The sequence below is a fragment of the Sus scrofa genome, chromosome 2 (assembly GCF_054392235.1).
Source record: "Sus scrofa isolate SSC_HxYL_T2T_F1_AM1 chromosome 2, Sscrofa_HxYL_maternal_Yorkshire_Landrace_v2.0, whole genome shotgun sequence".
Lineage (NCBI taxonomy): Eukaryota > Metazoa > Chordata > Mammalia > Artiodactyla > Suidae > Sus > Sus scrofa.
Window position 1 is genome coordinate 94,334,924 of NC_139384.1, and position 18,983 is coordinate 94,353,906.

Below are 18,983 nucleotides of genomic sequence, written 5' to 3' on the forward strand. Positions count from 1 at the left end.
GTAGGTTGCAGACGTGGCTTAGCTGGCGGCTACAGCTCCGATTCAACCCCTAGCCTGGGAACCTCCATATGCCCTAGGGAGTGGCCCTAGGAAAGGCAAAAAGACCCCCCCCAAAAAAAATTAAAATAAATTATCAAATAAGTTTGTCAATATTCACTCCTCACATTTCTGTGTTCCCTTGAGCTTTGCATTTATATCCTCCCCCAATAATACTGGGAAAAAACAAGGCAGGCATTCCTGGCCTATTTTACAGGTAAGAAAATGAGGGAGAGAGAGGTAGCAGAGCTTACCTATCTGTTTATACACCAAAAGCAGTGGTAGTAGTGCTATTAGAATCCAGATATAGATTTTAGAGCTGGATAAGCTTCATTTCTTCGAAGGGACACACACACACAAACACACACTTAATTCTGTCTCAAACACTTACTGACAGACCAGCTGAATTTCTTACCTTCAGAAGTGCTTGCAAAGGCATCTTTTAAAGAATCAATCTAAAATAGAGATAAGGATTAAAACCAGCTTTAGATCCTTTTTGGTCTCTATGGATCTATTTCACTCAGTGTCAAAGAAAATCTTTTAAAAGGTTTTTCAAATAGTACCATCATCAATTAAGAAATAAAAAGGCCAGGAGTTCCCATTGTGGCTCAGCGGGTTACTAACCCAACTAGTACCCACAAGGATGCAAGTTTCGATCCCTGGGCTGGCTTAGCATGTTAAGGACCTGCTGTTGCCGTCAGCTGCGCTGTAGGTAGCAGATGTGGCTTGGATCCAGCATTGCTGTGGCTGTAGCATAGGCCAGCAAATGCAGCTCCAATTCAGCCCCTTAGCCTGGAAACTTCCATATGCCTCAGGTGTGGACCCCCAACAAAAAAAAAAAAAAAAAAAAAGAAAAAAGAAATAAAAAGGCTTTATTGTAGCCTGTTTATTTATTTTTTTTAATTACTCAAATGAATTTATCACATCTGTAAGTAGCCTGTTTATTATAAGCCTAAGAACTTATGAAGCCATCTAACACATTATAGTGATATACAATGGAGTCTGAGTGTTCTGTCCTCAGCTACCTCCTCTTCTCAGTCCACATCCTCTTCCTGTATAATTTTACCTACCATTTCAGCATCTATTCGCTGATGAATCCAAATATATAATTTAATCTCCCCAACTTTCTCCCTCATTTCCAAAGCTCTATTTCCAATGAAATATCTAGCCAGTGGCTACACCACTCAACTTCACATCCAACCCGTCCCAAACTCAACTCCCCATATTATTCTCTGTCTTGGTTAATGGCAGTAACAGTTAGTATGCCATTCTAACTAAAAACCTGTGAGGCAATAATGACTTCTTCCTGTTCCTCATTTAATCAACCACAAAGCCTGTCAACACGGACTCTGACGAATCTCTCAAAATTGCCCCCTCTCAAAGGAGTTCCCGTTGTGGCTCAGCAGTTGACGAACCCAATTAGTATCCAAGAGGACGTGAGTTCAATCCCTGGCTTCGCTCAATGAGTTAAGGATCTGGCACTGCCATGAGCTGCAGTGTAGGTCACTGAAAAGGCTCGGATCCCATATTGCTGTGGGTGTGTCATAGGCCAGCAGCTACAGCTTCGATTCAACCCCTAGCCTCGGAATCTGCATATGCCACAGGTGCAGCCCTAAAAAGACAAAAACAAAAAACAAAAAATAAAAAAATATTGCCCCCTCTCTTTTATTACCAATGCTTTAGTTCAGGCATTTATTATGTAACATGACGGTGTACACCTTAAATATGTGCAACTTTTGTTAATTATACCTCAATAAAACTGGAAAAAATACACAGCTAAAGTAAACAAAATCATTTCCCCTTTTAGTTACTTATAAAAAGAGGAAATACAGTTTAATTAGAGAAATATTTCCTTGAATTAAGTAAAATATTAACGTAACATGGAACTATGAATTCTTAAAATGAAAGAAAATCTAATTTATGCTGCTAACCTTATAATATATTGCAATTTCAATATATTCTCATTGAAACGACATATTTAAAATTATCTGGCTTAGGAGTTCCCGTCGTGGCTCAGTGGTTAACGAATCCGACTAGGAACCATGAGGTTGTGGGTTCGATCCCTGGCCTTGCTCAGTGGGTTAAGGATACGGCATTGACATGAGCTGTGGTGTAGGTTGCAAAAGCAGCTCGGATCCTGAGCTGCCCAAGAAATGGCAAAAAGACAAAAAAATAAAAAATAAAAAATAAATAGGAGTTTCCGTCGTAGCGCAGTGGTTAACGAATCCGACTAGGAACCATGAGGTTGCGGGTTCGGTCCCTGCCCTTGCTCAGTGGGTTAATGATCCGGCGTTGCCGTGAGCTGTGGTGTAGGTTGCAGATGCGGTTCAGTTCGGATCCTGCGTTGCTAGGGCTCTGGCGTAGGCCGGTGGCTACAGCTCCGATTCAACCCCTAGCCTGGGAACCTCCATATGCCGTGGGAGTGGCCCAGGAAATAGCAAAAAATAATAGTAATAAAAATAAAAATAAATAAAATAAAATTATCTGGCTTAATATTAAATCATTGCTCTCACTACATGTATGAAAAGAGTAATTTTTCTACTTTCCTTGGTTTTATGGTTTCTGATCAACATTAAATGAATCTGAGCATATCTGAAGACTTTAGACTGCAATACGATGTAACAAGGGATTATTTACTGTGAAGTCTGAAATTCCAAAGACAGAAAAACAAAAAAAATTGAACTAGATTTTTTATTGCATTATTATTATCCTTAAAAATGTTTTTAAAAATGTTTACGTAAGTCAATACTCACACTAATTAAGAGAAAAGAGGCACAAATAACTCCTCAAAGCACTTGTCTCTGAATGAAGATGCACCTAAGTAGACATACTCAACACTCACTAAAAATACATTCAGATATCTGTGTATACGACAAATGACTGTCATAAACTCCATCACGACAGAACACTGCATAAAAATAGATTTCTAGAAACCCATCAATGAATGCATATTTTAAGTAATATCAAGTAGATTCTAGAAAAGTACCTGGTAAATCCTCACAAATTCAGTAATGGGACCTACTCTTCTGCTTCCAGGTGACCTAGTGTTTGCAAAGTACATTACATTCTACAAAGTCCTAACATATAAAGCCTCAAACTTTCCAAAATAACTTCTTAACTTTTGACATATTACTAATTCCACTTCTAGAAATTTATCTGTGCAAGGAAATAATTACATTTGCACAAAGAAATATGGATAAATGTGTTCACAGCTGGGCCACTTATAAAGAACTTAAGTATACTATATTAAGGGAAAAAATGATGGTATTTCCTCCAACAGGATAATGTGCTATTTAACGATCATGTTTTAGAACAGTAAAGCCATCAAAAATGCTTTCAATATTCTGTTAACAGAGAAAAACAAATTAGAAACAGCATAAAATAAAAAAATAAAATAAAATGAATGCAGACACATGTTTTATAATACACATTAAGTATATACACAAAAATGTTACTTGCTATATCTAAGGTACTAAGATTACACATTTTTATTCTCTTCTATATTCATTTGTGTAACCAACTAACGGAAAATGCCAAATATCTAACACAGTACAAATTATGTAAGTTTACTGAGTGATCAATGACAATGAAAAAATTAAAATTAAATATGAACTGAACCAATTTTTTAAAAATAGCAAAATTATGGAGTTCCCGTCGTGGCTCAGTGGTTGGCGAATCCCACTGGGGACCTCGAGGTTGCGGGTTTGATCCCTGGCCTTGCTCAGTGGGTTGGGGATCTGGCATTGCCATGAGCTGTGGTGTCGGCTGCAGATGTGGCTCTGATCCCGCATTGCTGTGGCTCTGGCGTAGGCCGGTGGCTGTGGCTCTGGTTCGACCCCTAGCCTGGGAGCCTCCGTATGCTGCGGGAGTGGCCCAAGAAATGGTAAAAAAAAAAAAAAAAAAACCAGGGAGTTCCCGTCGTGGCGCAGTGGTTAACGAATCCGACTAGGAACCATGAGGCTGCGGGTTCGATCCCTGCCCTTGCTCAGTGGGTTAACGATCTGGCGTTGCTGTGAGCTGTGGTGTAGGTTGCAGACGCGGCTCGGATCCCTCGTTGCTGTGGCTCTGGCGTAGGCCGGTGGCTACAGCTCCGATTCAACCCCTAGCCTGGGAACCTCCATATGCCGCGGGAGCGGCCCAAGAAATAGCAACAATAACAACAATAACAACAACAACAACAACAACAACAAAAAGAAAAGACAAAAGACAAAAAAAAAAAAAAAAAAAACCAGCAAAATTATTATTATTTCCTATAGCAAACACAGTGTACCTACAGTTAGCTGCATCTCACTTGGCTGATTGTCTTCGGTTCCTACTTCATATTCTGGAACAGATGCAAGCGCATACTCTCCAGGCACAGGTCTTTTAGCTTCATTCTGAGAAACTGCTATGTGTGAAAGAATTTTTAAAATTGTAACCCAATTAGCATTTGGTTTTATAACACTCTTTGTACTGATTTTTACAAATGCCTCAAGAGCAGCCTAAACAGGGTGTTGAAAAATCTAGGTGTTAGGATATCCCTGTCATCAACATCTTAAAATAAAGCCCTGCAATTGCAAAGAGTCTTAATTAGTTATCTCTACTTAGTGACTTCAAGGAGGAATGCAGAAGACTGGATGCCACCTTTGACCCCTAAAACCTAGTCTATGCTGAGTTATCTGTCTATCTGAGTTATCTGTTTCTTTCTGACCCAACAACTCCTACTGGACTGTTACATTCTCCTAGGCTATTCTAGGTCCTCCTATTATAACTGATACAAATGGTTACACAGAACAAAAATTCAAACTTTAGAGAAGAAGATCTGCTACTGGAGAGATCACATTACAATGTACCGCTACACTGGACTATAAGACACAACCACTAAGCACTGCTTTTAAGCTGGACTTGTGTCCAAACTGAAAACATTCTTACCAGTCATTTTAAGTGCTTCTCTTTGCAATGCTCTGGTGACTGGTATTCGCTGGTACCAGTGTCCAACACCTTCAACTTCCCAAAGGAGTTCATGGTCTCCTGGATACTTTTCAAAGTACTGCTTGCAGGCTAAAAAACACAAGAATTTTCTAAAAAATCCCAAAAATCAACTGGGCAAACAGAAGATGAAAATTAAAACTGCCCAACTCAGAGTTTCCATCGTGGCTCAGCAGAAACGAACCTGACTAGCATCCATGAGGACGCAGGTTTGATTCCCTGGCCTCATTGAGTCAGTTAAGGATCCAACGTTGCCGTGAGCTGTGGTGTAGGTCGCAGATGTGGCTCGGACCCCACGTTGCTGTGGCTGTGATGTAGGCTGGCAACTGTAGCTCTGATTCGACCCCTAGCCTGGGAACTGCCATATGCAGTGGGTGCAGCCCTAAAAAGCAGAAAAAAAGGGGGGGGATAATATTCAGGATAATTTTGAAAGAAAAAAAAGAGAGAGAAAGACTTACCCTAACAGATATCAAGAATGATCATAAAGGAACAATAATTTTGGAGTTCCTGTTGTGGTGCAGTGGCTAACGAATCTGAGTAGGAACCATGAGGTTACAGCATCCCTGGCCTCGCCCAGTGGGTTAAGGATCTGGCACTGCCGTGAGCTATGGTGTAGGCCCCAGATGTGGCTTGGATCCCACATTGCTGTGGCTGTGGCATAGGCCAGCGGCTACAGCTCCAATTAGACCCCTAGCCTGGGAACCTCCATATGCTGTGGGAGCGGCCCTAGAAAAGAGCGGAAAAAAAAGGCACAATAATTTAGAACAACCTGGTATTGCAATAAGGATATGGAAGACAAGGAAGAGGAAGAAGAAAATTTAATACCAGAGAGAAAAAAACACACCCAGAAAGAACGACACATACACAAGAAACACGGCAAATGACAGAGGAGGCATTAAATCTCAGTAGAGAATGAATAAACGATTAAAATGATGACGTTAGGGAGTTCCCGTCATGGCACAGTGGTTAACGAATCCGACTAGGAACCATGAGGTTGAGGGTTCGGTCCCTGCCCTTGCTCAGTGGGTTGACGATCCGGCACTGCCGTGAGCTGTGGTGTAGGTTGCAGATGCAGTTCGGATCCGGTGTTGCTGTGGCTCTGGCGTAGGCTGGTGGCTGCAGCTCCGATTCGACCCCTAGCCTGGGAACCTCCATATGCCTTGGGAGCGGCCCAAGAAATAGGAAAAAGTAAAAAAAAATAACAATAATAAATAAATGAATAAAATGATGATGTTAGAATATAAAGGTCATGTAGACCTCACATTAACATCGTTCACAAATATAAATTCTAGATGGAGTCTAAAACCTATCATTAAAAACAAAACATTTAAAGGAGTTCTGCTACAGCATAGCAGATTAAGGATCTAGTGCTATCTCTGTGGTGCTGTGGGTTTAATCCCTAGCCCCAAGCAGTGGGTTAATGATCTGGCCTGGCTGCAGCTTGTGGTATAGGTTCCAACTGCAGCTTGGATTCAATCCCTGGCTGGGGGACTTCCATGTGCCACAGTTGCAGCTGAAAAAAGGAAGAAAAAAAAAAAAGTTTAAAGAAAACATAAGAGAATACACCCAGGATATTAGGGTTCTGTAGGATTTCTTATAAAAGATACAAAAATCACAATTCATGATGGAATATTATGAAAACCTCACTGTCAAAAGTTTTAAACTTTCTGGAGTTCCCGTCATGGCTCAGTGGTTAACGAATCCGACTAGGAACCATGAGGTTGCGAGTTCGATCCCTGGCCTTGCTCATGGGTTAAGGATCCAGCGTTGCTGTGAGCTGTGTTGTAGGTTGCAGCCACGGCTCAGATCCCGCACTGCTGTGGCTGTGGTTGAGGATGATGGCTACAGCTCCAGTTAGACCCCTAGCCTGGGAACCTCCATATGCCACAGGAGCGGCCCAAGAAATGGCAAAAAAAAAAAAAGTCTTAAACTTTCTACATAGGACTATACAACAGAAGTTCCTGTAGTGACGAAAATGGCCGAGACCAGCACTGTTCAATACAGTAGCCACTAGCCATATGTAGCTACTGAAGAACTGAATTTATATTTTTATTTAGTTTTGTAGTTCCCATCATGGCTCAGCAATTAACACGAACCCAACTAGGATCCATGAGGATATGGGTTCGATCCTTGGCCTCGCTCACTGGGTCAAGGATCCAGCGTTGCCATGAGCTGTGGTGTTGGATCTTGCATTGCTGTGGCTGTGGCGTGGGCCAGCAGCTGTAGCTCCAATTCGATCCCTAGCCTGGGAACTTCCATATGCCATGGGTGCAGCCCTAAAAAGCAAAAAAACAAAAAAACTTAATTTTAACTAACTTATATCTTAATTTATATTAGTGGCTGCTTTATTGGACTACATGGTTTATATTAAAAAGATACCATGAAGACAAAGATTAGGAGACATTATAAAATAAAGGATTAGTATTTGGAGCACATGATAAATTCCTAAAATTGAATAAGAAAAACAAAACAATCCCAAAGAAAAACTGGCAAAAGTTATGAACAGGAAATTCACCCATAATGAAATGTGAATGGTCACTAAACAAAGATAAAGATAATTTAGCTGCCAAGGAAATATAAGATGAAACAGCAAGACAGCCATGAGATAACAATAAGCATTCATAAGGGAAACGGAAACTCCCACACTGCTGGTTTAAGAATGATTTTAAAGTGGTTAGGAAAGTTGAAGAGGAGTATTTTATGATCCAATTCTAGTTTATACCACAGTGATTTATACATACACAGAAGATGACATGTACAATTTTCATTACAGGACTGTTTTTGAACTGGGGTGGGAGTACAAGCTAAGTGCCCATCATTGGGGGATGTATGAATAAATTATAACACGTGTACAATAAAATACTATACATTAACTACAACAACTAAACTAAAGCTACGTATAATCAACATTGATAAATCTAAAAAAAAGTAAAAAAACAAATCTATACTGCAAAATGATGTCATTTTATAAGTTTAAAAAGACATTAAACAGGAGTTTACACTAAAGCACAAGAAGATCACAGCATCTCTGCAGCACCAGGATACAGGTTCGATCCTTGGCCCCTCACAGTGGGTTAAAGGATCTGGCATTGCCGTAGCTGCAGCACAGATCACAACTGCAGCTTGGATCTGATCCCTGGACCAGGAACTCCACACCCAGCAGGACGGCCAAAAATAAATAAATAAATAAGCCACATTAAACAAAATGATGCAGCCTCTGTGGAAAATAGTTCGACAATTCCTCAAAGTTAAACACAGAATTATAACCCTACAATTCCACTCTTGTTTACATCCGTAAGAATTGAAAGCAAGAACTCAAACAGGTATCTGCACACCAATATCTACAGCAACATTATTCATAGAAACACAGAAAGGTAGAAACAACCCAAGCATCCACCAATAGATAAGTGAAATGTGATCTGTTCACACAATAAAAATCTACTCGGCCATAAAAAGAAAGTAAATTCTGCTTTATGCTATAGTAAGAATGGACCTTAAACATCATGCTATGTGAACTAAGATACAGAGGGGCAAATGCTATATAAATTCACTTAGGTGAGGTGTGTAGAGTGGGCAAATTCATGACAGAGAGCACAAAAAAAGTTAGAGACTGGAGGGAGAGGAGAAAGGAGAATTACTGTCTCAAGGGTACAAGAGTTCAGCCTGGAGATGATGAAAATGTTTTAGTATCAACGTGATGGGTGCACAGCACTGGGAACATGATTAATGCCACTGAACTATACCCCTACAAATGGTTAAAGTGATAAATATTATACATCTTTTATCACCAGAAAACTGTTTAGGAGACACTACTGCAGAGAATAAATCCTTCCTTCTTCTACTCTCTGGCATGTTAATGTCTTTTGGCTTAACAGCCACCAAGAGATGACCCCAGTTTTCAGGTAACACCTCTGATGGGGCAAATGAGGGGAACTTCCATGCTATTTAAGTTATATCCATATTTTGAAAGTGTCAAAATTTAATGTAACTCTTTAAATATAAATATATACAAAATAAATCTAAAATTATTACCTAAAAAACTGTATATACATTTATTAAAATAGAAAATCATACTAACTAAAGATTCAGAGTGTTTATGGACTCAGACTGAAGTATGAAACCATGGGCGGGAAGGCGATACACCAATTGAAGGAACACACTTTCCTCTGGTGAGGAAGCGGGAATGGAATTAGGGCAGCATCCAAAGAGAACATCAACTGTATTCACAGTGTTTTGTTTAGGTCTCCCGAAAAACAAATGAAAACCAATATGGCAAAGTCTTAACATTTGTTCATCTGGACACTGTACACTAGGACACCAGGATACCATTCTCTCACTTTTTTCCCATCTATTTGACAGTATTTCTCATGTTTTCTGGTTGTATTTTCCAAACCTATTAGGAAGGGAAAGCTGGAGAAAACCAGCCGGCCATACCAAGTCCTTTCTCTGACATACAATGACTAAAATAGGAGTGAATATCTTACATAATACATATGCACCTTTGGTTAATTTGGTATTCAATTTATTTATCATTAGAATCCTAGAAAAGGATAAGGGATAAGAGATTCTGCCTGCAGTATATGTGTTTGCATTTTTTCCCAAATTCAGTAAAACCATAATTATATTTTAAGAGGAAAATCCATTTTTAGATTATCCAAGGTTATACAAGGTTTGTTCCATTCTCATGTATGGGTCCAGAGAGAAATATGATTCCAGATGGGCATGCAATATTTGCTCCTTGTTTTCTGGATTTTTCATATTAAAAAGGGGAAGGAAACTTAGAACAAAAATATTTTCTCAGTGGAAATAAATATCTGATGTTTGATTAAAATCAACGGTAAATTATATTTTATAAATGTTATCAAATAAATTACTTTCCAAGGTTAAATCTTACTTAAGAAAAAAAATAGTGCTATGGCCTCTACATAAATGCAAATATAGATCCACTAATAGTTTTTAAAACACAATATATTCACACCATGGATACTAAACAGCATAGATAAAGAATAGAGCTACATGAATCCACAGGAATGAATCTCATAATCATAAAGATGAGCAGAAAGAGCAAACAACAGAAGAATTCATATAGTACATATCATTTACATAAATGTTTCTAAATATGTAAAGCAATCTGACATTGTTGACAGATATACACATATATATTAAAAGTCTAAGAAATGCATTGAGGGGACTTCTCCTGTGGTACAGTGGATTAAGGATCTGGTGTCACTGCAATGGCCTGGGTTCGATCCCTGTCCCAGGGAACTTTCAAATGCTGCAAGTGGGGCCAAAAAGAGCAAAAAATAAAAAGAAAAAAGAAAATATTTATGTAAAACCAAAGAAGCTAGACACAAAGGGCTTTCAATGTAATTATATCATACAATTCCATTTGTATGAAATGTCCAGAATAGGTAACTCCAAAAGAGAGAAAACAAATTAGTGGTTGCTCAGGAATGGAAGAATGGGGGAATTCTACTAATTGGGGCAAAATTTCTTTGCGGGTTAATAAGAATATTTTGGAATTAGAGCGTGAATATGATTGCATAGCTGTGAATATAATTTTTAAAAAATGAACTGTATACTTTAAGAGGGTGAATTTTATGGTATGTGGATTATATTTCCTTTTTTTTAAAAAACAGCTATCACACCCACAAAATGCCATATATGTAAGTTAAAGGCATATTTGCAAAATTAAGCCCTAGAAAGCCAAAGAATATGATTTATTTAATACTGATCTATGTACATTTATAATATTTTGCAGAAACAAATCAGAAGTGACACTGAGACAACCATAACTTACAAAAATGTAATCTAATTACCTGTGTACATGAGAGAGGTCAGTGGATACCGCAAGCCAAGTGCATCTTCTGTAAAGGAATCAACAAAGTCCTCCAGCATATGAAGGCCAAAGTCTTTGCCTCTGTATTTCTTTCTTACAAACATCGTATCAAGAACTGGCAATTGGTAACTTTGGGTAAGAAACGAGGCACATATGCTTCCTGTAGTCATAAAACAGAAACCCAACAATTTTCACATTTAAAGGGCCATATATGTATATACATTTAGAGAACATGAGTTAAGTGTTTCTAAGATAAATTTTTCTTTTTTTGTCTTTTCAGGGCCGCACCCACTTTTTCTTACATTTAAAATGTTAAAGAAATATATATAAATTGCATAATATAAAATACTTTCTAGATATTAGATATACTGTATACAAGATGATAAGAGCTATACATCTTCTACATTTCAATATAAGACAAGATGATAAGAGCTATACATCTTTTACATTTTAATATGATTACATTTTAATGGTAATATAACTATTACCATTTGATGAACTATATATCTGAATACATGTCATTGTCCACAGACCTGCACAACTTTGAAGCTCATTGACTACTAAGTTTTCAAATTTAGGAGTATTTGATGATTGGATATAACATAATACACAAAGCACCTAATTCCAACCTTAGCACCTGAACAAACACCTTTTTCCTTTTACATTTTTCCTGAGTGAGTACAGTCTCATTTTTAGCTATTTAATGACAGCAAAGAAGTGAATTATTTCTCCAAGATTTTAAGGGCCATGGATTAGGACTAAATGGATACATCTGTTTTAGAAATGCTGGTCAGCAATCTTTTTGCTGTGAATATACTTTTAAAAATATCTCATCCGTGTGAGGTTTAAGAGACTAGGCTCAGATCTGGCATTGCTGTGGCCGAGGTGCAGGCCAGCAGCTATAGCTCTGATTAGACTCCTAGCCTGGGAATTTCCCTATGCTGCAGAAGCAACCCTAAACATAAATAAATAAATAATTAAAAAAATAAACAGAGATCAACAGAAGTTCCAAAAACAAAACCTGTTATTTATGGTCAATTGATTTTCTTTTTTTTTTTTTTCCTTTTTGTCATGTTAGGGCCACACCCATGCCATATGGAGGTTCCCAAGCTAGGGGTCCAATTGGAGCTGTAGCCAACCACCTGTGCCAGAGCCACAGCAACTCAGGATCTGAGCCATGTCTGCGACCTATACCACAGCTCACAGCAACATTGGATCCTTAACCCACTAAGCAAGATGAGGGATCAAATCCACGTCCTCATGGATGCTAGTCTGGTCTGCTAATCACTGAGCCACGATGGGAACTCCTATTTATGGTCAATTGATTTTCAATAGTAGTCCCAAGGCAACTCTATGGAAACAGAATCGTCCTTTCAAATGAATGGGACAACTGGATATCCACACATGCAAATGAATGACAGTGGACCTCCTTTCCTCAGACCAGATACAAAAATTAACTGTAAATGGATCATAAATATAAATGTAAAAGCTAAAACTACAAACTCTTAGAAGGAAAAAAAGCAGTAAATCTTCATCACTTTGGGTTAGGAAAAGCCTCCTCAGCTGCAACAACAAAAGCAAAAGTGACACATAAAAACAAGATACATTGGGAATTCCCGTCGTGGCGCAGTGGTCAACGAATCCGACTAGGAACCCTGAGGTTGCAGGTTCGATCCCTGGCCTTGCTCAGTGGGTTAAGGATCCGGCATTGCCGTGAGCTGTGGTGTAGGTCCTAGACGCAGCTCAGATCCGGAGTTGCTGTGGCTCTGGCGTAGGCCGGTGGCCACGGCTCCAATTAGACCCCTAGCCTAGGAATCTCCATATGCTTCGGAAGCGGCCCTAGAAAGGGCAAAAAGACAAAAAAAAAAAAAGTAGATACACTGAATTTTATCAAAACTTTAAACTTGGAGTTCCTGTTGTGGTTAAGAACCCAACTAGTACGCATAAGGATGCTGGTTCCATCCCTGCCTTGCTCAATGGGTTAAGGATTCGGTGTTACCGTTACCTTCGGTGTAGGTCGCAGATGCAGCCCTGATCTGGTGTTGCTGTGGCTGTGGCAGAGGCTGGCACCTGCAGCTCCAATTCAACCCTAGCCCAGGAACTTTCATATGCCGCAAGTGCAGCCCTAAAAAACAAACAAGAAAACCCTAAAAACTTTTCTACTTCAAAGGGCACCATCAAGAAAGTGAAAAGGTAACCCACAAAAAGAAAATACTTTCAAATTATATATATGATAAGGAATTTTTATCTAGAATACATGAAAAATAATTGTAATTCAATAATAAAGAGACAAATAAAACCCAACTTAAAAATGGACTAAGGGGAGTTTCCATCGTGGCGCAGTGGTTAGCGAATCCAACTAAGAACCATGAGGTTGCGGGTTTGATCCCTGGCCTTGCTCAGTGGGTTAAGGATCCGGTGTTGCCATGAGCTGTGGTGTAGGTCACAGACATGGCTCGGATCCCGAGTTGCTGTGGCTGTGGCGTAGGCCGGTGGCTACAGCTCTGATTAGACCCCTAGCCTAGGAACCTCCATATGCCACAGGTGCAGCCCTAGAAAAAGGCAAAAAGACAAAAAAATAAAAAAATAAAAATAAATAAAATAAAAAAATAAAAATGGACTAAGGATTTAAACATTTCTCCAATGACATACAAATGGCCAATAGGTACAGAAAAATATTCCATAGCAGTAATTATCAGGAAAACAGCAAATCAAGTCACAATGAGGTATCACCTCATATCTGCCAAACTGAGTACATCAAAAAAAAAGAAAAAAGACAACATATGTTGGGAAAGACATGGAAAACTGGAACACTTGTATACTGTTAATGGCAATGCAAAATGTACAGCTACTATGAAAAATAGTGTGAAGGTTTTTCGAAATACTAAAAACAGAACTACCATATGATCCAGCAATCCCACTTTTGGATACTTATCCAAAATAATTGAAATCAGGATCTCAAAGAGATATTAGCAATCTATTGTTCATTAAAGCACTATTTACAACAGCCCGGAAGCGGTAACAACCTAAATATCCACTGATGGATGGATGAATGGCTAAAGAAAATATGATACATGCACACACCAGAATAATATACAGCCTTAAAAAAAAAAAAAAAAAAAAAAGCAAATTCTGCAGTATGTGATGAAACAGATAAACTTTGAGGATATTATACTTAGTGAAATAAGCCAGCTACAGGACAAATACTGCATGATTCCAATTATATGAGGTATTTAAAACAGTCGAACTCATAGAAGCAGAGAGCAGAACAATGGTTATCAAGAGTACAGTGAGGGGTAAATGAGCTGTTAATCAATGAATTTAAAGCTTCAATAGTGAAAAATGAGTTAAGTTCTGCTAGGTAACATTACAGCTATAGTCAACAATACTGTAGTCTACAGTTACCATGGGCGCAGCCAAAAAAAAAATTGAAATACATAATCCAGACAGGAGTTCCCATCGTGGCGCAGTGGTTAACAAACCCGACTAGGAACCACGGGGTTGCAGGTTTGGTCCCTGGCCTTGCTCAGTGGGTTGGGGATCCAGCGTTGCCATGAGCTGTGGTGTAGGTCACAGACTTGGCTCGAATCCCATGTTGCTGTGGCTCTGGCTCTGGCGTAGGCTGGCAACAACAGCTCCAATTAGACCCCTAGCCTGGGAACCTCCACATGCCTTGGGAGTGGCCCTAGAAAAGGTAAAAAGACACACACACATACACACACATACATACACACACACACACACACACACAAAATCCAGACAGAAAATAGATTAGTGGTTTCCAAGGTAAGAGAAATGAGGAGTGATGAATACTGGGTACAGGAATCCTTAAGGTGATATCCTGGAATTAGACAGTAGTGACAGTTATGCAACTCCCAATATACTAAAAATCATTTCAGGAGTTCCCGTCGTGGCGCAGTGGTTAACGAATCCGACTAGGAACCACGAGGTTGCGGGTTCGGTCCCTGCCCTCGATCAGTGGGTTAACGATCCGGCGTTGCCGTGAGCTGTGGTATAGGTTGCAGACGCGGCTCAGATCCCAAGTTGCTGTGGCTCTGGTGTAGGCTGGCAGCTACAGCTCCGATTCGACCCCTAGCCTGGGAACCTCCATATGCCGTGGGAGCAGCCCAAGAAATGGCAAAAAAACAAAAAAAAAACAAAAAAAAAAATCATTTCAAAAGAGTGAATCTGATGATATACGAATTATAACAGGATGGATCTCAAAATAACTATACTAAAAGAACCCAGCTCCCCCCGCAATGTACCTACTGCAAGATTCTATTTTATAAATTTCCAGAAAAAGTAAGCTAATATATAATAATAGACAGCAGAGAAGGGTCTGCTTTGGGGACAAATAAAGAGAAGGGATGGTTACAAAGTAGCACAAAGAAACTTCTGGAAATAACAGATATGTTCATTATTCTTGACTGTGGTGATGTTATCATAGCTGTACACATAAGTCAAAACACATTAAACTGTAAACTTCAAATATGGGCAATTTTTTGGTTATGTCAGTTATACCACAATAAAGCTGGGGTGAAAATATTAAAAAAAAAAAAAAAAGATAACCCAATTTAAAAATGGGCAAAGGCATACTCAAAAGAGTCTCTTTCTCAGACTCGCAGATGTAGAAAACAGACTTGTGGTTGCCAAGGAGGAGGGTGGTGGGGAAGGGATGGATTGGTAGTTTGGGATTAGCAGGTGCAAACTAGCATATTGATAAATTACAAAGTCCTACTTTATAGCACAGGGTTTTATTCAATATCCTGTAATAAACCATAATGGAGTGAGCTCCTGTCATGGCTCCAGGGAAATAAATCTGACTAGTATCCATGAGGGAATAGAGAGTGACTACTAATGAGTACAGGGTTTCTTTTGGGGATGACAAAAGTGGTCTAAAATTGAGTATGGGGGAGTTCCCATCATGGCTCAGCAGAAATGAATCTGAGTAGCATCCACGAGGACAATGGTTTGATCCCTGGCCTCACTCAGTGGGTTAAGGATCCAGTGTTGCCATGAGCTGTGGTTGTAGGTCACAGACGTGGCTCAGATCCTGCATTGCTATGGCTATGGCATAGGCTGGCAGCTGCAGCTCCAATTCAACCCCTAGCCTGGGAACTTCCATATGTCACGGGTGCAGCCCTACAAAGACAAAAAATAAAAAATAAAATAAAGTTGGGTATGGTGATAGTTGTACCAATCTGTGAATATAAAAAATAATGGAATTGTATACTTTACATGGGTGAATTGTACGGTATATAATTAGACCTCAATAAAGCTGTACAAATGTAAATAAAACAAAATAATTTATACATGTGACTCTAATAAACCACTTATAATCAGATTTTTTATACACTCCACAAACCTACTCCTCCCCAGTTTACTAATTTTTCAGGAAATGACATCACCATCCTACCATCTGCTTAGAGCAAAACACTGAGAACTCATCCTTGACTCTTCATTCACAGCTCATCCATTAGAAACAGTGCAGCAATAACTTCATCATTTATCTCAAATATGATGCCTTCTATTTCTGTCTCCTCTGTCCAAGCCACCACCATCTCTCACCGGGGTTTTTACCAATAGCCTCTTAGCTAGCTTAGCTCTTAATCCTGACATAGCTCTCTGTAGTTTTCAACACAGCAGAGCTACCTTTTTAAAAAGCCAATCGTATTGTGTTATCCCATGTTCAACACCCTTCAACGGATTCCCGTCACCCACAGAATGCAATTCAGACACTTCTTGACCTACCACACCTGTCAGGATATGGAGACCTGCCTCTCTCCATCATCACTCACTCCCCTCTACTCTGGCCCCACTGGCTTCCTGGCTGTTTCCGAAACACCCTGAACTTGCTTCTGCTTCAAGGCTTTGGCCTTTCAGTTCTCTGCCTGAAAACCTCTTCTCTGGAAACTTCACATACGGCATCATTCCCTCACTTCCTTCAGGGATGCTTCTCCTGACCACTCTATTTCAAACAGTACCCTCCCAGAACATTACTCTCTATTCTTTTAAATCCACTTTTTCTTCATAGCACCTGAGAGCATATTGTGTATTTGTCTATTCATCACTATCCATCCCCCTTTTCTTTGGCTGTGGCATGCGGAAGTTCTAGGGTCAGGAATCGAACCCATGCTACAGCAGTGACCCAAGTCATGGCAGTGACAACCCTGGATCCTTAACCGCTAGGTCACCAGGGACTTCCTATCACCTCCCCTTAAATGGAAGTTCCATGAGAACCGAGTTTACAAAATTGTTATTACTATCTCTCAATTTCTCCCTCTTGCTCTTTCTCCCATTCACCTTCCTCCCCCTCTCCCCTTCCTTCCCTACTGATATGGTACGTTTAACTTTTGAATAAATGAATAACTTTTGACCATTCAGGATCTATGCATCAAATTCAAGAAGAGATATTCTCACACAATCGAGTGGCTCTCTCTTTCCATGGAATCATCATTTCTTCCTCGTCCAACCAGGAATAGGCCTTTCCTCACCTTCATAAAATCTGGCTTGGTGCTTTCTGAGGCCATCAGTGTGTGACTGTCTCCAGAGGCCACACCATAAAGTGAATTCTACATGAGTAATGTGATTACCTTTACTTAAGAGACCCTGTCATATACCACTAGGCAAGTATTCTCATTACAGTCTTCATACTTTATAAATCAGTTAAGGTAACATTAGCTGGTATTAACAAGCCAAATCTGGCAAGTTTAGCCTAAAAAATGCTTCATTTTTAAGTAACAGTCCCACATGGTTGTTCCTGTATGAGTTTTTTCCCCCCACTTTTATATAAATGGATTCATAACATAATGTTTTGGGATTGGCTTTTTCATTCAGCATAATTCTATGGAAATGTATCCAAACTGCTGCATATATCACTAGTTCATTCTTTTTATTGCTGAGTAATATACTGTGGTATGAATGTACTATATAGTTCATTTGTTTAACTGTTCATCTGCTGGCTTTAATTTACATTTCCTTATGGGCAATGATGTTGAACATTTTCATGATTATTCACCACTTGCGTATCCTCTTTGGTCAAATGTCTCTCTTCATGTCTTCTGTCTATTTTCTACTTGAATTGTTAATTTTTCACTTTTGATTTTTGAGTGGATGACTTTCTGACTCACAATCATCCAAGAACTTTTTCAGTTATCTATTAGGGCCTAACAAACCAGCCCAAAATATACTGGCTTCAAACAAAATTTATTATTTCATTATTCACTGGAACTCCCCTATGGTATCAGATGGGCCCCTGGAATAGCAAGGTCCAAATGGCTTCACTCCCACAGCAGTAGCCAGCCTGCTGCTGACTAGAATCACTGCCGGGCCCACCAGCCAGGTGCCTTGTCCTCTTCAGTGTAGTTGCCTGAACTTTCTCACCTCACGAGGGGCTTAAGGCAGAGCTTTTCAGAGTACCAAGTAGAAACTGGTTAAAGCAAGTTACAGGGCAGCACAGACGCAAGCAGGCTATACAAGGGCATAAATACTGGATGCATGGTTCACTGGGGGCCACCAGAGTAACACACTAGCTCAGGATCCTTCTATCTTGTGGCTTCTCCATCCCCTAAGTCTTCAGAATCCTCTGCACTGAGCAGACAGATGAGGAAAAGGAAGGCATTGTAACTACTCTGATCTGATGTCAAACATATCATTTCTCCGTTACTGGGGGGAGAATGTGTCACACAGTCGCATCTGGTTGTGAAAGAGACTGAAAAACAATCCACAACTGGACAGCTGCTGGCCAATGACAATATAGAAGAGGAAACACAAATACTTGGTAGACAGCTAGCAGCCTCAGCTAACTTTCTGCCTTCTCTTATCTCCAGTAGATTAACATTTCCTTTTCAACTTTCAGGAAATCAATCGCATCTCAGCAGATAATACCTTTTGCAGACAGACTCCCACCACAGTTATGTCTGATTATCTCAGGCTACTTTCAGTACCTTATATCCTAACACCAACATTCACAAACACACATACCCAGGTTACACAAGTTTTGACTGATCTCATCCACAGTTCAGGATAACACTTAGTTCTGTGGCCCACATAAATATCCACACCTCCCCCATGTGGTTCAACTTACATTTGTAATCACGTATTTCTACGTATATGTCCCATAGGAACACAGAACTTACAT

At 39.6% G+C, this 18,983-nt stretch overlaps 1 protein-coding gene across 17 annotated transcripts in view; it reads right to left on the minus strand.

The window, feature by feature from the left end:
- FAM169A (family with sequence similarity 169 member A) overlaps positions 1 to 18,983 on the minus strand; it is a 74,850-nt gene that overhangs the window by 18,734 nt on the left and 37,133 nt on the right. For 9 of the 17 annotated variants that reach the window (XM_085013835.1, XM_005661485.4, XM_085013828.1 and 6 more), the window contains 4 exons: positions 10,824 to 11,003; positions 4,948 to 5,076; positions 4,311 to 4,420; positions 452 to 491 (listed from right to left, as the gene is read on the minus strand). In XM_085013835.1, coding sequence (XP_084869961.1) covers positions 452 to 491; positions 4,311 to 4,420; positions 4,948 to 5,076; positions 10,824 to 10,947 — 403 coding nt within the window. In that variant the 5' untranslated portion in view covers positions 10,948 to 11,003. Of the gene's footprint in view, positions 1 to 451; positions 492 to 4,310; positions 4,424 to 4,947; positions 5,077 to 10,823; positions 11,004 to 18,983 lie in introns of all 17 variants that reach the window. The other 8 variants (XM_085013833.1, XM_003123704.5, XM_021084450.2 and 5 more) reach the window with 1 other exon arrangement.